At 24.8% G+C, this 23,868-nt stretch overlaps 1 protein-coding gene across 5 annotated transcripts in view; it reads right to left on the bottom strand.

Moving 5' to 3' along the window:
- The window catches only part of LOC117171743 (tyrosine-protein phosphatase 99A), a 117,093-nt gene that overhangs the window by 33,448 nt on the left and 59,777 nt on the right, over positions 1 to 23,868 (bottom strand). For 2 of the 5 annotated variants that reach the window (XM_033359332.1, XM_033359333.1), the window contains exons 4-6: positions 21,932 to 22,188; positions 4,662 to 4,957; positions 283 to 503 (exon numbers count right to left, since the gene is read on the bottom strand). In XM_033359332.1, coding sequence (XP_033215223.1) covers positions 283 to 503; positions 4,662 to 4,957; positions 21,932 to 22,188 — 774 coding nt within the window. The remainder of the gene's footprint in view (positions 1 to 282; positions 504 to 4,661; positions 4,958 to 21,931; positions 22,189 to 23,868) is intronic. The other 3 variants (XM_033359334.1, XM_033359335.1, XM_033359336.1) reach the window with 2 other exon arrangements.

Here is a 23,868-nt window from a genome sequence, read left to right as displayed (position 1 = left end):
TATTGAAAAAACAAAATAAGGTTTTGTTTTCACAGTTAAGATCAATGGAAGTTAAAATTATTTTTAAAAATTAGGTCTAAGCAAAACAAAAATTTTGTGGATAACCCTATTCTAGGTATCTGGCTAAACTCACAATTAATTAATCTTTCATGTATTAATTTCAATTTAAGTGCTGTTCAAGGAGTAAAAATGGTCACAATCAGGGTTATACTCCCGTGGAATAATAAAAAGAAAGAGCAAAGCTTGAGGAATCATAAAGAGCTATGATTATAGAAAACTTACACGACCGCGCTCGACTAAATTAGTGATCATCACGATGATAGACACTCGTTGTTCCCACACCATGCGCCAAAAGCCGTCGAACGTCGGAGGCAGAGGACCTTGAGTGCCGATGTACGCTCGTGCCCGTTGCCAACCGTCAATATAATTCGCATTCACGTAATCCTGACCCTTTTTTGGAGGCCCACCTCCACACGACAGCAATTGCACTCGACTATGATCATCTGGAAGATACAATTTAAATTGATCGCCTGAAAATCAAAGATACATTCGGGGTCGGCCATAAACTATGTCACCAATTTTACGCCCCCCTCCCCTCTACCCAGTTGACAACCGTAGTAATTAATAAAATTATTATTTGAACAAACAAGATTAATTTTCTAACCAAAACGTCAGTAATTCAACAAAATGCATGAATTTTCTATTGAAATGTTGAATTTCCAACTTAGGAAGGATACATTTTTAAACAAAAATGTAATAATGCATTTTTCAGGTAAAAAAATTTATTTTTAGCCAAAGAAAAAACGAATTTTCAACAAAAAAGTTACATTTTAAACTAAAGAGGTGAATCTTCAAAAAATATTAATTTTTAAGAAACTAGTTCAACTTTTAACCAAGTAGTTGAATTGTTAACTAAAAAAGATGAATTTTTGTAAAAATAAGTTGATTTTTAACTAATTAGTTAAATTTGAACCAAAAATATAAGATTTTTAAACGAAAAAGTAAACTTTTAAATAATATTTTAATTTCCTACCAAATTATTGAATCGCTAATCAAACTAGATTAACCCTTAAAGGGCACACTTCCTTAAAATTACAAAAAGAGCATCCTGGGTGTTAAACACCCAAGGGTATTCAAACGTGTGCTGTTCCGGCGGTACTGGATAGTTTTTAACAAGAAAATCAATTAATGATGTTTAATTTATCCAGTTTAAGGAGAAAAAGGTTTTATAACAGTTTTTGAAATTTAAAGAAGTTAAAAAAAGGCCTTTTTGGAAAAAATTAAAAAATGACTTCTTTCATTCTAAGGTTCATAAAATTTTAAGTTTTTGATATTTTCAATTAAAATTTTATTTCAATAATTCCAAGATACGGCGCTTCAAAAATAAAATTAGTCTTATAGGGTTCGTTCCAAAGAAGGTATTTATTCTAAAAAATAAAAGCTTCAATTCAATGAAAAATGAATCACCGTACTTTGCGTTATTAAATGATTTTATTGGTTTTAAACTGCGTATAAAAATGATAAAAATCAAAATGATGTGCAAATTATATAGAAAAATAGGTTTTCATGTTATTTGTTAATCTAGGGCCATATATTTCATTTGCTTGAATTTGGTACGTTTTGTTAAAGCGCAAAAAAGTCGCTAGGTGTAATACGCCCAGTATGCCCTTCAAGGGTTAATTTGGGACCAAAATGTTGCATTTTCAATAAAAAAAAGAATACATCTTCGTTCAAGAAGATTAGGTTTTGACAAAAAAAAGACAAATTTTTGATAAAATACATGATTTTTCAACTAAACAGATAATTTGTCAACCAAATGATTTTTCCTGGAAGAAATTTAATGCTCTACCAAAAAACACAGATTTTCAACAAATACATTAATTTTTTACACGGAAATATCATGTTTAACCAGAAAATTTAACTTTCTGCCAAATAGTTAAATGTTAATAAAAATAGTTTATTTTTGAAACAAATAGCTAAATTAAAAAAAAATTTTAATGCAACAAAAAAACTAATTTTGAACTGAATAATTTAATTTTCTACCAAATTGTTGAATCCTCGACCAAACCAGTTAATATAAACGAAAAAATTTGCATTTTCAATCGAAAAGATTAAATTTTTATCTAAGAAGATTAATTTTTCACAAAAAAAGACGAATTTTTATTAAAATACATGAATTTTCAACTAAACAGATAAATTTTTAACCGAAATTATGAATTTTTCAGCAAGAAAATTAATGTTCTACCAAAAATTACAAATTTTCAACCCTGAAATATCATTTTCTTATCAGAAAAGTTGAATCTCTACCAAAAAGTTAAATTTGAATAAAAATAGTTTAATTTTTAAACAAATGGTTATATTCATACCAAAAATATAAAAAAAATTAACACAAAAGCTAATTTTCAACTGCATAATTTAATTTTCTACCACATTATTGAATCTCCAATCAAACCAGATTAATTTAGAACCAAAATGTTGTGTTTTCGATTTAAAAAAAAGTAAATTTTCATCCTATAAGATTAAGTTTTGACACAAAAAAAGACGAATTTTTATTCAAATACATAATTTTTCAACTAAACAGATAATCTTTCTAGAATTTTTCATCAATAAAATTAATGTTCTAACAAATAACACAAATTTTCAACACAATATATTAATTTTCAATAAAACAGCTAAATTTTAAAGCCAAAAGGATGAATTTTCTATAGAACGGTTGAAATTTCAGCCCGGAAATATAATTTTTTAAACCAAAAAAAAAATTATTTTTTACCAAGAGTTTAAATTTTTATGAAAATGGTTTAATTTTTAAATAACTGGTTATATTAGAACTAATAAAATGAGATACTTAAACAAGAACGCTAATTTTCCACTAAATAATATAATTTTCTACCAAATAGTTCAATTATCAACTTAGAAAGGATACATTTTTAACCAAAAACATAATAGTGCAATGTTCCTAATGAAAAAGAAAAAAATTAACAAATAAAAAAACGAATTTTCAATATGAACAAGAAAAAGAAGAATTTTCATAGAAATAGTTTCATTTTTAAACGAATAGTTAAATTTAAAATAAAAATATGAATTTTTAACAAACTAAAAAAAATAAATATAAAAGAATATTTTAATTTCCTGTCAAATTTTTGAATCGACAATTGAACCAGATTACTTCAGAATCAAACTGCTACATTTTTAACCAAAAAGGATGAATTCCCTACTGCAAAGATTAATTTTCGACTAAAAAACTCGAATTATTAATAAAATATAAAATGAATTAAATAAATATTACAAAATATAAAATATTTTAATGAAATTTAAAGCCCAAAGGACGAATTATCCACAAAATTTAATTTTATACCAAATTGTTGAAACCTTAACCAAACCAGATCAACAGACCCAGACATTTGCATTTTCAACTGAAAGGGATAAATTTCCAACAAAAAATATTAATTTGCAATAGAAAAACAAATGATTGTTCAACTAAAAAAGATGCATTTTTAACCAAAATTATTAAAAATCCAATAAAATAATTCATGTTCTACCAAAGATATACATTTTCAACCAAATTTATTAATTTAAACACAACTTTTATATTTTTAAGTCAAAAGGATTAATTTGGAAAATCTTAGATTTCAATTTAAAAATGTTTAAATTCAATTTTTTTCAATAGTGCAAAGCTTCAAACTCAAAATTGTTCTACTCGAAGGATTTTTAAACTAAAACAAAGTTTTAATAATTGAATTCGTAATTATGATATTTTGAAAGATTTAAATTAATTAATTTCCAATTATATTAATTTATTAATCATTTAATTTTTCAAAATTAAACCTAAAATGATTAATCCTTGAACTTTATTAAATAAAAATCTTTTTATTATTAAGACCTTCATTTCAAGATTATGAAATATTTTAAAAATAAGTTATCAAAAGTGAAGAAATGACTAAATGACAGGCTTGAAATGAGCATGAAAAATAATAAATTAAAAAAAAATTTCGTGCTATGAAATAAACCATTAAAAATTTAAGGTTTCAAAATTCAATCAATGAATGTTAAAGGATATTACAGTTAGTATTCAAAATAAAATGATTTGAAATTAAAATAGATAAAAACTATAAAGTACTATAAAATATTTTTATTATTAAGACCTCCATTTCTAACTTAAAAAAATTCTATTTAAATTTGAATTTTAAACCATATTCAATTTTGAATACGTTTTTTCGAAAATATTGAATTTAAAATTAATTAGTAAAAAATAATTCTAAATAATTAAATATAAAAATAGTTAATTAATTAATCAAATAATTAATTAATAAAGAATAAAACAATTATGTAACCAACGTGAATTTAAAAAAAGGGAAAAGAAAATGAAAAAGTTACATAATCGCCTTCCTGTTTTCCCTTGGCCCTAAAACACATGGCGCTTTCATCCTACATTTCTACCTTACCGACTTCGAGACAGTGCCAGAGCTCAAGTGGTTCGTGTCCGTGCTAAGTTTCTATAATCTTCTAGACGAATCTCGATGATCTCATTGAATAATAAAGCTTAGGGGTCATCACCAAATTACGTAAGAAGATTGGGCGAGGTTAGGAGGGGGGGGGGGGGGGGGGGGGGGGGGGGGGGGGGGGGGGGGGGGGGGGCAGCAAGAAAAACAAAATATACTTACAGGCAAGAATATTCAGGTATCTGTTCTTCGCCTTGTTTTCAGCGAATTGTGAATTTTCGACAGTGTAGTCCCCAGTATCCGATTGGATGACGTCATATTCCTTGCTAAAACCAATGTCTCCATCGGCATGTAAGGATGCAACATGTTGAGCAAAGTGCTGAACAGCCACTGCTGTTCTTTCCCCATCCTGCTCACTGTTTTCCCATTCCTGGAGAGTCGGGACATTCCTGGGCGGGTAGTCCAGATAGTAATAGGCAGTGTGAAAGCACTTTCTGAAAACGGGCCTACCACATGGCCTGATAAGTTTTATCTTCTAGTAGATCATTGCAATGATAATGTGCATTGATTGATCAGAACCAAGTCAAAATTTAGCAGAGCTTCAATTAGTGCTTCCCGAGTTTTTTGCTTCTTCGAAGACTCAAAATTATTTTTAAAAATTATCAAACGGTCGGGGGGGGGGGGGGCATCCAAAATACAGGAAAAAGATTTAAGATTGAATCAAGAAAATATCATGAATAGGGGAATGTGAGATATTTTTTCTATTTTTTATCCAAGAAACTATTTTTTGTTGAGATAATGGTCTCTGTTGAAGAAACTTGATTTTATTTGTTTAACCTTCAAGTTGTAGAACGGGCCTCAGGAACCCGGACGTTTTTTAGCAGTGTTTTTTCCAAAAAGTTTTCTCAGTTTTTGAAAAATATTTATTATACGCAATTAATTCTTATATCTATTTTTACAATATTTATTTTTAAGAGGCTCTGGGATACCATTTAGAAAAAAAATAAATAGAGCTGAGTTTATGTAAACAGGAGATCTTTCAACTTGAAGTTTGCTCGGGTCTGTGGGACCCGTTTTTGGTAAATAGGAAAATTTCGAGGTTCTAGCTGTTGAGGGTTAAGTACATTTTCTTGAGACAAGACAAATTATCTTCGATCATGAAAATATTATTTGAATTTTCAAGCAGACAAAATTAATTTTCTAAAAAAAGAAATAAATTTTCAATAGCCTTCAAGGTAAAAGTCAAATTTTCTCAGAAAAGAGTAAAATTTTAATCTGTAAAGATCAATTTTTGAGGAAGTTAATTATTCTACGAAGAAAGAAGAATTTTCAAATAAATATGTAAATTTTCAAAACAAAAGTGAAATTGTTAACCAGAAGACGTATTTTGAATAAAATACAGTAATTGTCAAAGAAGTAGTTGAACTCAAGATTAAAAAATATATATTGTAAACCAAAAAGATTAATTTTCTACCACAAACAAAAAAAAATTTGTAAGAAAATGCATCAATTTTCAACTAAATAGTTAAATACTTAATCAAAATCAGAACAGTAAAATTTTCAAATAAACAAATGTATTTAAAAAAAAAAAGAAGTTTTAATCAAGGGTATGACTTTGCAAATAAAATGTTCGATTCTTTAACCAAAAAGAATAGTTTTCAACAACAAAAAAATTAATTTTTAAAGAACTGGTTCAATTTTCAACCATATAATTAAATTTTCTAAAAGAAAGACAAATTATAAACCAAAAAGATTAATTTTATACCAAAAAAGGCTAATTTGTAACCGAATTGGTCAATTTTTAACTATATAATTAAATTTTCTACAAGAAAGAAGAATTATTAGTACAACCAAAAAGATTAATTTTTTACCAAAAAGGCGAATTTTTAACCAAATAGATCAATTTTCAACCATATATAATTAGATTTTCTACCAGAAAGAAGAATTGGTATAACCAGAAAGATTAATTTTCTACCCAAAATAGCGAATTTTTAACCAAATAGTTAAATTTTCAATCATATAATTAAAATGTCTAGCAGCAAGATGAAATTTTAACTAAAAAGATTAATTGTTTACCAAAAAAGACACTTTTTTAAACAAATAAATAAATTTTCAACCATATAATTAAAATGTATACCAGAAATAAGAATTTTTAACTAAAAAGATTAATTTTTAACAAAAAAGGAAAATTTTTAACTAAATAGTTAAATTTTCAACCATATCATTAAATTGTCAAGTAGGAAAATACATTTTTAAGCAAAAAGATTAACTTAATACCAAAAAAGACAAATTTTTTACCAAAAATAGCGAATTCTAAAACAAATAGTTAAATGTTCAACCATATAATTAAAATGTCTACCAGAAAGACGAATTTTTAACTAAAAAGATTAATCTTCTACCAAAAAGGCACATTTTTAACTAAATAGTTAAATTGTCAACCATATAATTAAATTGTTTAGCAGAAAGCTGAATTTTTAAGCAAAAATATTAATTTTTCCCAAAAAAGGCAATTTTTTAACTAAATAGTTAAATTGTCAATCATATAATTAAATTGTCTAACAGAAAGATAAATTTTTAAGCGAAAATATTAATTTTCTACCAAAAAAGGACAAATTTTTAAACAAATAGTTCAAATTTCAACCCAAGCGTTCAATTTTCAACAATATAATTAAATTTTCTACCACAAAGATGAATTTTTTACCAAAAAGATTCATTTTGCACCAAAAAAGGCGAATTTTTAACCAAATATTTGAAACAAACAAAAAGTCACACCAAAAATGCAAATTTTTAACTAAATATTACAATTTTCAACCATATTATAATTGAATTTTTTACCAGGAAGAAGAATTTTTATCCAAAAAGATTAACTTTCTATGAAAAAAAAACGAATTTTTATCTAAATACATGAATTTTCAACACGAATTGCAATTTTGAATAAACGAAAAAGATGAATCTTTAGCTGGAATAATTTAATTTCCAAATAAAAAAATTAATTTTCAACCAAATAAAAACGAATTTCAAACCAAAAATAATTTAATTTAAACAAAGGAACTTTAATCCAAACCAAAAAGATGATTCTTTAACAAAACAGTTGAATAGACAACCAATCAAGAATAATTTTGAACCAAACAGTTCCATTTCAAACAATAAAAAAACATTAAATCTTTACAAACCGAGAAGATTAATTTTTAACCGGAAAAAAGAATTTCTAAGAAAATGCATGAATTTTAACTCGAAGTGGAATATTCAACTAAAATCGGAATTGTTAAATTTTCGTATAAAAAAATTATTTTTCAACGAAAAAAAAAAACAAAACTTAAACCAAAGATGTGAATTTGCAATTAAAATTTTGAATGAACGAAAAAGATTAATCTTCACCTGACATAGTTTAATTTCTAATTACAAAATTAATTTTCAAACAAAAGAATTTCATTTCTGATAAAAAGCACTTGTATTAAACCCGAAAAGATGATTCTCTAACAAAATAGCTGAAAAGACGAAATTTTAACTGAAAAGGATCAATTTTAAACAAAAAATTAAATAAATTTTCGTTTAAAAAACTTAATTTTTAACTTCTAAATAACAAATTTGCAGCAAAATATTTGAATTTCTTATCAACGAGAGGAATTTTGAAACAAAAATATGAATTTTCAACGAAAAATTTGATTTTTCATCAAAATAGTTAAATTTTCAACCCAAAAAAATCATCTTCGAACAAAATAGTTGAATTTTCACTAAAATAATTAAATTTTAAACTCAAAATGATGTCTTTCAAATCAAATAGTTGCTTTTTTAATCAGATAATGAAATTTCCATCCAAATAGTAAAATTATTCCCTGAAAGAGATTAATTTTGAACGAAAAATAGAAAAATAGAATTTTTACCTAAAAAATGAACTTCAAGCCAAAAATAGTTGGATTTTCTTGCCGTATAAAAAATCAAGTCTCTGCAGAAAAAAGTTTTCTATGATTTTAAGAATTAAAATGATATCATCAGTCATGCATTATGAACGAAAAAAATTATTTTTGTGTAAAAATTTTAAAACTTACGAATAAAATTGATTTTAACCATTTTTTTTACAGTTGAATTTGTTCTTACATTCCCTTCTTATCAATTTTCGACATTGCTAGAAGATTTTTTTTTAAATAACACATTTTTGAAACAAATAAGTCTTTTTGAAAATTATTTAATTTCTTCAAAATTGAAATCAGTGGAGCTGTAGGGAAAGTTATCCCCGAAAAAGGCCACTATTGATTAAAATTCAACAAATTCAAAAGAATGGAAAGAAACAGTATTTAATTTTTTTAAATTTCCGAAAATTTTTCTTTTTAGATACCTGATTTTTGACACAAAAAGTAAATGAATTCAATTTGCAGTTTAAGAAAAAAAAAAAGAAAAAAAGAGGAAAAAGGGGAGAGTTTCTAAAAAACAACGTAAATAGTGTGAAGTTTTCAAACGAAGTATGAATCAAAAAAGGGTCTAATTAGGTCAAATTTTCTTGCGTAAAATGGGAGGCACTGTAGGTAAGAATCTTTTGTGATGTAAGAAAGACATAATATTAACCAAGTTCATTAGATCGCGTGAGAATACAAAGAACAGAAAGAACTTTCAGATGGTATCGTCGATCGGCAGATATGCACTCGACCGTTGGCTAGCTCTTGAACAAAATCTAATTGTGCTATGGAAAGCTAAACTGCCTAACTCTACTTTTTAGCACTTTTTAATTGAAAAACAAAAAATAATTTTCAAACGAAAGTAGAATTTTTTCATTTGCAGTTTAGAAATTATTTATCACGATATTTTAAATAATTAAATAATAATTAAAATAATTGAAATAGTTCAAATGTTGACTAAAGAGGTAAATCTTCAACCAAAAAATGATTTTTTAATAAAGCAGTTTAACTTTAAACCCAAAAATATGAATTCTCAACAAAAAAGAAATTTAACAAAAAAAAAATGAATTTTTACTAAAAGGGATGATTTTTCAAACTAAGAAGATGAATTTTTTGCCAAAGAATTGCATCAAAAATTTCAATTGATCTTCAAATAGTTGAATTTTCTACAAAAAAGATGAATTTTCAACCCAGAAGATGAATTTTCTACTAAGGAAAAGTAATTTTCAACAAAATAAATGAATTTTCTATGAAATACTTGAGTTTTCAAATAAAACAGAAAAATTTACAAAAAAATGAAATGGTTAAAATGTCAATTAAAAAACTTTATTTTCGTCAGAAAACAATTACGTTTTAACAAAATAGTTAAATTTTTAACCAAAGAGAGGAATCATCAACTAAGAAATGTTTTTTTAACTAATTAGTTTTATTTTTACCCAAGCAGTTTAATTTTCAAGCAAAAAATATGAATTCTCAACAAAAAATATTAATTTGAACCAAAACAGTTGCACTTTAAAAAATAAATGTCTACTAAAAGAGATGAATTTTCAAATCAAGAAGAATTTTCTATCAATCAATTGAATTATCAACCCAGAAAATCTGAACTTACAACAAAAAAAGTTAATTTTCAACCAAATAATTCAATTTTCAACCAAATAGTTCAATGGCCAAGAAAATAGTTGAATTTCCTACCAAAAATACAAATTTCGAACCACGAAGATTAATTCTCTAGAAAAAAAAACCGAATTGCCAACTAAATACATAAATTTTAGATAAATCTTACATGAAATAGTTAAGCTTTCACGTAGAAAAGATTAACTTAAAACAAAAATGAAATAGTTAAAATGTCAGTTAAGAAACTTAATTTTCGTAAAAAAAACAATTAACTTCGAAGAAAAAAGTTAAATTTTTAAACCAACAGAGGAATCGTCAACGAAAAAAATGATGTTTGGACCAAGTAATTTTACTTTTACCTACGTACTTGACTTTCAAACAAAAAAATATGTATTCTCTCTCTCTCAAAAAAAAAAAATAATTTCAACCACAACTGTTAAAAGTTTAAACAAAAATAGATAAAATTTCTACTAAAAGAAATGAATTTTTAAACCGTGAAGACGAATTTTCTACAAAACAATTAAATTTACAGTATAGAATATACATGCATTTTTTTCAAGAAAGAATAGAGTTTTAAGCTATAAAAAAAAATTTCAACCGTAAATGGAATAGTTAGAATTATAGTTAATCGTCACAACAAAAAATAAATTTTTGTCAAAGTAGTTTTACTTTTACCCAATTATTTGAATAGTTAAATTTTATTTTCTAAGAAGCAATTTAGTTTTCTGACCCAATATTTAAAAAAAATGAAAATAAACTTGGACGCTGGTTTAAAATATTATTCTTTTTTCTATGAATAAACAAAGATTGCATTTCTTTATTGTAGGTTTTTGTAAGAACAACAAGAAATTTTTGAAGAAAATAAAACTATTTTTTAGGCTAATTCTTTTTATTTAAGATTCTACTATTATATTTTTAGTTGAAAATGCATCTTTTTTGGTTCAACATTTAATTATTTTCATGAAAATGCAACAATTTTTGTTCGCAATTAGTAATTTTTATTCAAAATTCGTCATAAGTTGAAAATTCATCTCTTTGGATCAAAATTTTATCTTTTTCTATTCAAAATGCAACTGTTTGTAGTACAAAAGTTAATTATTTTTAAGAAAATTAAACAACTTTATTTCGAAACATTATCCTTTTTGGTTAAAAAGTTAACTCTTTTTATGGAATTTCGTATTTTCACGTTGAAATTTCAAATATTTAGTAAAAAAATCAACAATTTCGTTGAATGTTTTTCCCTTCGTGATTAAAAAATTTTTCGAGGTTGAAAATTCAGCTTTTTTGGTAGAAATTTTATCTTTTGTGGTTAAAAAACAATTGTTTACTTAAAAATTACTGTTTTGGTGGAGTATTCGACTAATTGGTTTAAAAATTAGTATTTTTTGGTAGAAATCAACTGCTTATGATAATAAATTAAAAATTTGGCTGGCAGAAATATCCGTTATTGTACTTTTGGTTAAAAGAATACTTTCCCATGTGCCAAATTTTAAAATTTGGCTGAAAATTTATTTCATTCTTGACTAGAAAATGACTTGGGTTGAAAATTCATTTTTTTGTTGGTAGAAATTTTATATTTTCCCGTTAACAATGCAACTTTATGGTAGAAAATTTAATTATTTTGATGAAAATTTAACAATTTTATTTTTAAAATACTTGTTGTTGTTTGAAAATTCGTCTTGTTTGGTTGAATTTAACTACTTTAAAATAAAAATACAAATATTGGTAGGTAAGAAATATATCAAATATGTCATACATCTTTCGTTGAAATTTAATTTTTTTGGTGGAAAATATAACTTGCCATTTTTGGTTCAAAATTTCTCTTTTTTAGTGGAATATATTTTTTTTTAATTAAGAGTTGTCATTGACAATGTGCTACTTTAAAATTTTATTTATTTGTTGAAAATGCGTATTTTTTCGGTTGAATGAAACTTCTATTGAACTCAAATTTAAATCTTTTTTAATAAAATATCAGCTGTCACATTTTTTTAGCGTTTATATTTTTTTGGTTGAGAATTTAAGTACTTGGTTAAAAGTTGAACTGCTTTCTTAAAAATGGATATTTTGGGTTGAAAATTCGGTCTTTTTGTTGGTTTAAATTAACTTTTCTAACTGAAAATGGAACTATTTCAGTTTTTGTAGAAAATTGATCTTTTTTTAGTCGAAGATTCATATTTTTATTTGAAAATTAATCTATTCTGACTAAAACTTCAGCTTTCTTAGTTAAAAATGAAACAATTCCATTAAAATTAATACCAAAATAGTTAAATTTTTAATAAAATACAGGAATTTTCAAACAAAAGATTGAAATTTTATACCGAACATATTAATTTTCAAGAAAAAAATTATTTTCCAACCAAATTTGGACCTTCTACCAAAATAGTTCAATTTAAAAAAAAAATTTCAATTGTTTGTCTTTGAAACTGAATTTTGAAATTCTTTAAATTATAAATGTATTTTTAAAAATTAAAAAATCTGCAATCGAGAATTTTTAAAGTGAAAGATTTTTAAATTACGCATCCTAAGCTGAATGACATCATAATTAAAAAATAGAACAATTCAAATCATTTAAAAAACGATTGAAATCAAAGTTGGAGAGATTTTTTTCTCAAAATTTGTACAATTCCGGGTCAACAAATAAATTCACTGTCTCTTACGGTATAATCCGGCGAATATTATTCGAAATCGGGGAGAAATTCAGCTTGGTGTCCCTGAATCTTCTCATCGTCACGAGAAAATTCCTTAAGAACGCGCACAAATTCGGTCTTTAAGCCGACCGAAACGGTCTCTCCTACTCACAAGCCAATTGTATACTGTGAAATATTATTCCGCAGTTGTCAGTGTCGTTATCATCATCAAGACGGTGATAAGAAAAAAAAGTTAAGAGTCGACAGTGCTGCGCACAGATCTGTCCAAATGTTTTTAATTTTTATATTCCATTAGGGCCAATTAAACAATTATTATTCAATTAAAAAAAGAACCTTGCCGACCTGTCTTTAACCACTCTCACTACACCACTGTTTGCTTTTGTTTATTATTATTTTTTTTATTGTAGCTACGCATGAGTTATCTTCCTGAATCATTCTAAATCAAACAAACCGCCTAGAAAGAATAGCTCGATTCAGCTGACATAAGAATTTAATTTAGAATATTTACCACACCGAATTGTTATTTAATGCAGACTTTCATTTATTTTATTTTATTACTTAATTATAGGCTAACGTTGAAGTAAGTCCTACAATCTGATAAAAAGTAAATATTTTTTTCACACCTGATTCAAGTTTATCCTTGACTTGAGAGGCTTCAACCTAAATTGTCTTATTTCGTTTGGAAATTGAAGGTCCGATTTGAATGGGAGTCATGTCAAAAATGATGATGTAAATTGGTTTTCAAACTTTTGGAACCCCAAGGGGCAGAGAAACTTCACTTTTTGAAGAATTCAGAATTTTAGTTTATTAGAGTGGCGAATTGGGCATGATTTTGTACATTTCATTAATTTTTTATTATTATTTATTATCCATCTTATTGTACGAAATTTTTAGATTCCAGAAATGACTAATTTTTTATTTTCCTTGATTATTAATATACAAAAACCAGTATTTTAATATTGTAATACTTTAAACATAGAATATTTTATAAATGGAATACAGCAGTATTTAAGACACATTTTAAAAATTCATTAATTTATTTTAAAGAAAAAAATGTATTTTATACTATAAAAGGTGGCTTTTGAACAAAATACTTGAAGTTTTAAGAAAATAATTACATTTTTAACATAATAGTTGAATTTTCAACCCAAAAATACAAATTTCCAGCAAAAGAGTACAATAGTTTATATTTCAATCCAAAAAGCTAAAATTTATACAAAAAAAAATAATTTGAAAACAAAAAGACGAATTTTCAACAAATAAAGATTTTGCACTCAAGAAAGAAAGAAAATTTTATTGAAATTATTGAACCTTCAAGCAAAAAGACGAATTTTCTCAACACAAACTGAATTGTTAAGCAAAAAATATGATTTTTTAGGAAAAAATAATTTTACATGAAACTGATGTGCTTTTATCCAACAAAAATGAAATTGCAAACCAAGAGAAAAAGATAGGTTATAAAAAAACCGAAAACTTATATTTTTAGTTAAAAATATAAATCTTCAAAAAAAAAAAAACATTTTCATGACAGACATCAAATTTCCACCATTTTTGAGTCAAAAAAACACATTTTCAAACAAAAAAGTTAAATTTTCGTTAAAAAAGATTTCAATTGACTTTCACGATTAAAATATGAATCTTTTAACGAAAAATAAGTTTTTACAAAAAAAAATTGATTTTTTAATCCAAAGAATGGATTTTTTTAACAAAAAAAGGATAAATGTTTAACGAAAGAGTTGAATTCTCTAACAAATATTTGCATTTTTATCAACAAAAAAACAATGAAATTTTAAGTAAAATAGATGAAATTTTATTTAAAAACCACAATTTTTTAAGTTAAACTTTTATCCAGAAAATATTTAAGTTCATCTTTCAACACCAAATATAAGTTTTAAACAAAAAGTAAATTTTCTGTGAAGTAGTTACGTTTTCCAAAAAACAGTCGAATTTTCATCCAAAAAGTATGACTTTTTAACAACTTAGTTCCATTTTGAACCAAACAGTTGAAGTTTTATCCAATAATGATGAAATCTCTCTTTAAACAGATGAATTTTTAATTAAAAAAAAAAAATAAAGAATAGTTCAATTTTCATCCAGAACAGATTTCAGTTCTCTTTTCAAAATAAAAATATTAAATTAAAAAAAGGAAATTTTCTACGAAATAGTTACATTTTAAACAAAGCAGCAGAATTTTTAACCAAAAAGTATAACTTTACAACAACATGGTTCAATTTTCAACCAATTAAAAAAGAGATCAATTTTCAACCGAAAAGTTTTATTTTTACTCAAAAAATATTAAATTCTAGTAAAATAGATAAATAAAAAAAAGCTTGATGAAAATAGTTTAATTTTCATGCAAAATATTTCATCCAATTGTAAACAATAAATAAATTTTCTGCTATATAGTCGAATATTTAACCAAAAAGAATGACTTTTTAACAAGATTGTTTTTTTTTTTCAACGGAACAGTTGCATTTTTGTGCAAGAAAGATGCAATATTTCTACCAAAAAAGATGATTTTTGGAATAACAAGAAATTAAGCACTTCAAGTAGTTTTTCGCGTTTTTTCTGAGTTAAAATAAAAATTTTTCTTTCATTGTTCATCACGAATTTATCTTTTTTTAGTTAAAAATTCAACCACTAGGGGGAATAAGTTAAACACTTTGGTTATAAATTCATTTTTCTTTAAGAAGGTTCATCTCCTTTTAAAATCACCTTGTTGAAAATCACTTTTTTTTACTAAAAATTTAACTATTCTAGTAAAAAGTTGCGATATTTTCTGAAAATCCGTTTTTTTAAATTGAGCATCCGGTTTTTAATGGAAAATTCAACTATTCTATTTTTGGTTTAAAATTGATATTTTTCATTTAAAAATTAAACTATTAGTTTTATAATTTATGTACTTCTTATAAAACTAGTATCTTTTTGCAGAAAATTAATCCTTACGATTAAAAATTCATCCTTTTGTTAAGTACAAAATTCACCTACTCCAGTTGAAGATTCACCATTTTAGTTGAAAATTCAAAAATTTGAATGAAAAATTTTCCTCTTTTAATTGAAAATTAAAACTATTTCGTTGAGAATTCTGCTACTTTGTTACAAAATGTTATTTTTCTTTGGAAGTTAATCGACTGTTTAAAAATTCTTCTTTTCGGTTAAAAATTCAAGTATTCCAGTTAAATAATTATCATTTTTGTTGAAAATTCATCTTTTAGGTTGGAAATAAAAATGACTTCATTGAACTTTTTTGTTAAGAATTAATTTTTTTGGTTGAAGATTCACAATTTTAATTAGAAATTTATTTCTTTGGTAGAAAATGAACTATTTGATTGAAAACTTGTTTTTTCTTTAGTTGAAAAAAGAATTTTTTAACGAAAATTAAACTATTTTGTTGAAAATTGGTAAAATCTTTAAAATAATTTGAAATGCCTTCCGTTGAATGTTTTCAAAAACCCTAAAATGATAAAAATACCCCAAAGTATTGAAAATCTTTGGAAATAACTTTGAAACTTGTTCAAACTCTTTAAAATCCCATGGAAGTTTTAAAAATAACCTGAAATATTTGAAATGCTTTAAAACTCCTTCAGTTTATTCAAATCTCTCAGAAAATTGTAGGCATATTTTCAAATACAATAAAATATTTCAAAACTATTTAAATCCCTCGGAACATTTTGAAGCTATTAAAAATTCCATGAAAGTTGTAAATATACTTTTAACATTTTTAAAGTCATTTTGGAATACCTGTTAACTTTTTAAGTGTACGAAAAATTCCTTGAAATTTTTCTAAATACCCTAAAACCTTTTTAATCCTCTGAAATACCTTGAAACTTTTTATTTCTTCGAAGTTTTAAAAATGCCATAAAATTTTTAAATTCCCTTGACTTTGTAAAAATATCATATGATCTTCAAAATTCTTTTCAATCCTTTGGAATCGCTCAGAATGATTGAAATCTATTAGAAATTCTCCGAAATCTCGTAAAACCACATAAACTATATCTAAAATCCTTTGATATTCTTTGATATTTTTTGAAGTTAATTGTTTAAATTTATAAAAAATTATTAGGAATCTTTTGAAATACCCCAAAATGTTAAGAATCTTTTGAAATCCCTTGGAGTTTCAAAAATACCCTAAAATCATGAAAATAGTTTGAAATATCTTCAAATTATTATATTAAAATATACTTAACTTTTTTTTGGATTTTTCAAAACTACCTTAAACATTTCAAATCGTTTGAGATTAAATTTTTTTTTTTCAAAGCTCTTCAAAATTCCGTTGGCGTTTTAAAAATACTCTAAAATATTTTAAAATCCTTAGAAATGCTTTTAATTAATTTAAATTCTTTATTCATTTTTTTAGCCATTTAAAATAGCCTGAAACTTTTCAAATCCATGAAAATCCCTTGGATTTGTTTAAAGCTCTTCAAAATTAATTAGAATTTCAAGGAAAAAACCCTAAAACATTAGAAATTCTTTGAAAATCCTCAAAATTATTGAAACCAATTAACAATTTCTTGGAATCTTTTAAAATATCATAAAATATTTAAAATCTTTTAAAATCCGTTGAAAGGTTTTAAAGCTTCTGGAAATTCCTTGGAAGTTTTAAAAATACCCTAAAATCATTAAAATCATTTGGAATACCTTCAAATTATGATATTGAAATCTACTAAAAATTTCTTGGGATCCCTTAAAACACCCTTAAATAATTCAAAACCTTTCAAATATCTTGAAAATTTTAAAAGCTTTTTAACATTCCTTTGAAGTTTTAAAAATACACTAAAATATTTAAAATCCTTAGAAATTCTATAAATTTATTAAATCCATAATTAATTTTATGAGATCTTTTAAAATATCCTAAAATATTTCCAATATTTTATTTGAAATCGTTTAAATATCCTAATTTTTTTTTTACAGAATTGAAGGAAATTCAGAAAAGTGACTTAAGTAATCTTACATTTTATCTATTTTCTCTCAAAAATTCCCGAATTTTCCCTGACTTTCCAGTTTTATAAAAGAATATTTTGTTCCATATAAAGTTAAAAATTCTAAATTAAAATTTCCAGATCATTAGATTTCAAGGAATATTCATTAAAATTTTTAAAAGTTTGGAAGATTTAAAAAATCCACATGGCTAATCGAAAAAATACTGATTAATAGAACCTATTATTTCTGCGCAAGAAATTATATCAAAGCAAGAAATTCAATATCTTTCTAATAAAAAAAAAAATTGATCCGAAAAGTCTGAAGGTTTGCAATTGATCTGTGGGCAGCGCAATGGTATATCGCCTGAAGAGAAAAGCATCCTCCGATTAAATAAAAAATTTATTATCCAGGAAAAAATTTCCGGACAGTGTTCTAGTGATCGTTAAAAATCCATCGACACTCAACAGAAGTAAATCTTCAGGCTGCGAAGTAATATTATCCGTATATATTTATATAATTCTTATCTACTGATGGGCCAGGCACAAGAAGAATATAAAAATATCTCTATTCGTGCATGTCATTTGACACTCTGATGCAAATGAGATTTCTGAAGACTATAGGCATTGAGAAAAGTCAGAGGGCATATTTTTATTAAGAATTTTAAAATAAAATGTAAATTTTTTATTATAATTTTCAATATAGATAATACAATTTTAATTTTATGATTTCTTGTTCTGACGGCTGCCACAGGCAAATTCACAACAACAAGAAATAATAATTTTTGTGTCACTTTTTTTGCTTTAAATAGGTCACGTAATCTTCCAAGAAATTTGCATGAGATGTAAAAAGTCTCAAAGGATTTCAAAAAAGATTTCAAAAGATTTTAAATGTTTTAGAGTATTTTAAACAATTTCGACGAATTTGAATTATTTGAGGGGTTTCCAAAGGATTTGAAAGATTAACTATTATTGTTCATATTTTAGGGTATTGTAAACAATTCCAAAGAATTGTTTTTATTGCAATCTAAGGGAATGCAAACCAAATTTAAATATTTTCGGTATTTTCATAAATTCCAAAGAATTTTCAACATTTTTAAAAAGTTTCGAGTGATTTCAAAACATATTTCAAAACATTAAAAATTGTTTAGAGTATTTAAAAATATCTGAAAGAGTTTTTAATAGATTTTAATCATTTCAAGAGATTCCAAATTTTTGAAAAGATTTTAGAGCGTTCTCAAAAAAATACAAGGAATCTTCAAGAGCTTTAAAAAGCTTCGAGGGATTTTAAATATTTCAGGGTATTTGAAAAGATTAACTTTTTTAGAGATTTCAATCATTTTAAGAGATTCGAAAGGATTTAAAAGATTTTAGGGTATTTTTTGATGTTTTAAGGCATTTTCAAGAACTTTGAAAATTTTCAAAGGCAGTTGTTTTAAATTTGTTTTAAATTTCAAATTATTTTGGAAATGTTTTCAGAACTTCTAAATATCTGTCAAAATGAATTGAATTTTTTCTATAATTTTCCAAAAATCCTGCAGATTTTAGAAAATTTCTTTATGATTTGGATGTATAAATAACAATTTAACATTTATTATGTGTTGGTGAAATTTGAGCAATTTTAAGAGATATGTAGAAGTTTTGAAAGGTTCAAACTTAATGTAAAACTTCAAACGATAGCCTAATATTAAACAAAATGTAGATTTTAGCAGTTATTAAACAAAAAAATTAGATTCTTTTCAAGAATTGTGAAAGGCTTCAAAAAAATAAAAACATTTTTTTTTAAGATTCTTAGGAAAATTAAAAATAATTTTTCATTTTGAAAAATTATTTTAAGAGAATATTTTAAAAGTTTTTCAAAGATTCAAACACAATTTTCAAAAAATATTCCAGAAGATTTTAAGAAAACTTTCTGACATTTGCATGATAATTTTTAATCGTTTTAAAACTCCTAAATATCGCTTAAAATTACTCAAATTATTTCTACAAATGTTTATTTGTAAATTATACATCTAACTTTAAAAGGTTCATTTACAAATTAAGTATTTTTCAAATACAACAATTAAAATTGTAACGTTCAAAGTTTAAAGGCTTTTCGAAATTTTAACGATTCCAGGTTTTCTATCTCAAAAAATTAAGTTGAAGATGCTTTACTTTTTAATATTTGGTTTCAATCTATTTGTCTTAAATAAAAATCAAATATTGTTAAATATTCAATCATAAATATCTTTTTTTTAATTAAAAATTTCGAACTGAATGGGTTTGTTTAATGAATAAGAATTTTAAATTGTAACCGTTTAAGTTTTAACGTTAAAATCTAAAAATTCTTAAATTTTGAACTGGTTTAAAATTGCTTTGTCAAATCGTTTTTGTTCACTTTTTATTACTTAAAGTACAGATAAGTTAAAAAAATGTATTTATTTATTTAATAAAAAGGTTTTTTATCCAAAACTTTCAACATCAAAGGCTTTTATTTTTTATTCGTTCAAGTCTTTAAGAAAGCATTTAAAAATTCTTTAAATTAAAAATATAAGCTTAGAAATAAGAATTTTAAATAGAAAATTTATGAAGTAAAAAAATTTTGAATTACGAATCATAAGCTAAATAATAGCAAAGTTGAAAAACTTGAAAATTTCAAAAGCTTTGAAAAGTTTCAAGCGATTTCCAAAAATTAAAAAAGATTTTAAATATTTTAGGATATTTTAAACAAGTCTAACATTTTTTATGTATTTCAATCATTTTAAGGGACTGCCAAGAATTTTAAAGATTTTGTAGTATATATAAGAATTCTAAGGAATTTTCAAAAGCTTTAAAAAGTTTTAAGGGATTTAAAAAAATTTCTGAAGATTTTTAAAACTTTAGAATATTTTTAAAGATTCCAAATTTTAAAAAATAGATTTCAATCATTTTAAGGTTATCCAACTGAGTTGAAGGATTATGAAGTATTTGATTTAATTCCCAGGAATTTCCAATATTTTTCGAAAGTTTCAAAAGAGTTCAAAAGTGTAAGGGCATTTAAAAATATCTCGAAAAATATTCCAAAGAATTTTAAATAGATTTCAATAATTTTAAGATAATTCAACGGATTAAAAATATTTTAGGGCAGTTTTAACATTCCCAAGGAAATAGAAAAAGTTTTAAAATATTTCAATGGATTTTAAATATTTTTGGGTAGTTTCAAATATTCCAAAAAATTTTCAAGAATTTCGGAAGATTTTTAATATTTTAAAAAATTCCAAAGAATTTTTAATAGATTTCAATAATTTGAAAGGATTTCAATTTTATAAAATATTTCAAACCATTTAGAATGCTTTGAAATCTCATGAAAATTCTTGATGCTCTTGCAAATTCCTTGGCATTTTTTATATATATTAAGAAATTTGAAATCCTTTCAAATCTCCTGAACCCTTTTAAAGATATTTAAAATTCTCAGGTAGTTTAAAAAATTCCCTAAAATATTTCAACTCTTTCGAAATCCTTTTCAATTCTTTACAGCCCTTGAAAATGGCTTGCATTTTTTTTTAAATATCCTAAAATATTTAAAATCTTTTAAAACCTCTTGAAACTTTTCGAAGTTCTTGTAAATTCTTAGGATTTAAAATAATATTCTAGAATTAAAAAAAAAATTTGAAATCGCTTCAAAGTCTTAAGAACTGTTAAAAATTGTAGGAATTTGCTAAAAGCTCTTGAAAGAGATCAATGGAAACTTCAATGGAATGTTCAAAATACACTAAAATATTTTTAATTTAAATTTTAAATCTTTTGAAATCTCTTGAAACTTTTTGAACTTCTTGGAAATTCCCAAGATTCAAAAAAATGTCTAAACCTTAAAAAATCCTTTGAAATCCCTTCAAATTCCTCAAAATTGTTAAAAATTTTCGGAATCTTCTTAAAGCTCTTGAAAATTCTTAGGATACTTTTAAATAATTAAATATTTAGAATCCTTTGAATTGAAAATTAAACAGCATTTTTCTAAGCACAAATTAATAGCATCTTTTAAAATTCCCTAAAATATTTCAAATCATTTAAAATATTTTAAATACCTTGAAAATAGATTGGATTTTTGTTAAAAATCTTAAGACACTTGAAATAATTTAAAATCTTATTAAATTACTGAAATTGACAATGCCTTCGCATATTTTTAAATGCCCTAAAATGTTTCAAATCCTTTACATTTGTTGTAAAACCTTCGAAACTTTAAACTAACATTTCGATCTTATTTTTAAGTTCCACCATAAAATTCATTTGAGCTCTAATTATTACTTTTGAGTGAAAAGTTTGGGAAGCAATTAATTGAAGCTTTTTCCATAAACTTTCGTTATAAAAATGGATAATAATGAAAGAGAAGGATGAAGGAAAATAATGAAGATAATAAAATGGTGATTAAGGGTAGAATTAGAGACTTCATTGATAAATCTCACCTCCAGAGGACAAAGGAAGTAATCGCCAGCATGACGGCAAAACAGGCGCAGACCATCCCAGCAATAACACCGGCACTCAGTTCTTTGTTGCCTCTTCTCATAAGAGGTGGACTTTTGTCACAGTCTCGGGCAAGAAGAACTTTCCTCGGTAGCGTACTGTTCCCTCGAATTATCTCCAAAGGATTCATCACGCTTCTTGTGGCTCCTTGCACAGTCACTTCGTACATTGCATTCATCGTGAGATTCGGAATTGTCGCCTGCAATCATTAATCATATCGTGTTTAGATAATTTAAAAAAAAAGTAAACAAAACAAACGTAAATTGTACAAAACGTACATCATTGTACATTAGGGTGGCTCAAAAACGCGATTTTTTGTAAAGGCAACGATCCCCCCAATTTCATTCCAAATCCGAAAAAGAAATTCCCTAATTTAAAAAAAAAAATATTTTCTATTTTAACAGATACGGGGTTTGACTTGAAGTTTCCCAGGTAAAATGCATGGGGAAAAATAACTTTTTTGAGTTTTTGGAATAATTTGTCAGGGTTTGAAAAAATGTGACGCGAAAGTATGGGGGCCCTTAAAAGAACCCTTAAAAGAAAGAATGTGAATTCTTTATGAAACAACATTGTGAGCACTGTATTCTGTTTTTTTTTACTTAAAATTATTAATATTGGTCTAGTGGAATATTTATTATCATTGGGTAATTTATTTTTTATTATTTAAACAAATGGAATTTGTTGAAATTTTGTTTTGAACATTTTTTTTCCTCTTAAAATTATTACTATTATTCTAGTGGAATATATAATTACATTGGTTCATCAATTTTTAATTGTTCAAACAAATGGAATTTGTTAAAATATTTTTTTTGAAAATTAGTTTTTTCCCTAAAAATGATTACTATTGGTCTATTGAAATATTTTTTAACATTAGTGGATTTGTTTAAATCATTTCGTTTCGATTTTTTTTAAATAAAAATTATTACTGTGGGTCTAGTGGAATATTTATTAGTAATAATTAATTACTGATTAATAATTAATTTAATAATAATTTATTTATCAGTAATATTTAAGTGATCATTTTGATTTAAAAAGTTAATCGAACAATGTTGATGAATATTCCACTAAAGAAATATTAATAATTATCAATAAAAAAATTATTTAAACAAATTCCATTTGTTGCAAAAATTTAAAATTAATAAACTAATGTTAATAAATATTCCACGAGACCAACAGTAATAATTTTTAAGGAAAGAAACTATTAAAACAAAAAATTGTTTAAACAAATTCCATTTGTTTAAATAATTATAAATTATGAACTAATGTTAATAAATATTCCACTGTACTAATAGTAATAATTTCTAGGGGGAATAACATATTTTTGAAAAAAAATTATTGAAAAAAATTCCATTTGTTTGAATGATTAAAAATTAATTAACCAATGATAATAAACATTCCACTAGACCAATATTTATAATTTTAACTTAAAAAAGACGAGAATACAGTGTTCAAAAGGTCGATTTCATGAAGAATTTACATTTTTGGTTTTAAGGGTAGCTTTCAGGTACTCGTGGGGGTGTATTAGGGGTATCAAACCCATATAACTGTTAGATGAAATTCTTCGTTGAATAATTCTCTACAGGCCCCCATACTTACCCGTCAAATTTTTCAAACCCTAAAAAATTATTCTAAAAACTCAAAAAAGTTATTTTTTCCCATGCATTTTTGGATCACCCTATTGTATATCGCATAAACTCGTACATTGCATCAAACGTGAGATTCGGAATTATCATCTGCAATCATAAATCATTTTGTGTTTAGATAATTGAAAAAAATTGAAAATAAATGTAGATTGTAAAATATCGGACAACATCGTAAAATGCACAAATCAGTGCAGCGTACAACATCATAAAATGTACAAAATCGTTTAATGAACAAA

The sequence above is a fragment of the Belonocnema kinseyi genome, chromosome 4, assembly GCF_010883055.1.
Source record: "Belonocnema kinseyi isolate 2016_QV_RU_SX_M_011 chromosome 4, B_treatae_v1, whole genome shotgun sequence".
Lineage (NCBI taxonomy): Eukaryota > Metazoa > Arthropoda > Insecta > Hymenoptera > Cynipidae > Belonocnema > Belonocnema kinseyi.
Note: the sequence above shows the minus strand (reverse complement) of the source record. Positions and strands in the feature narration are given on the sequence as shown.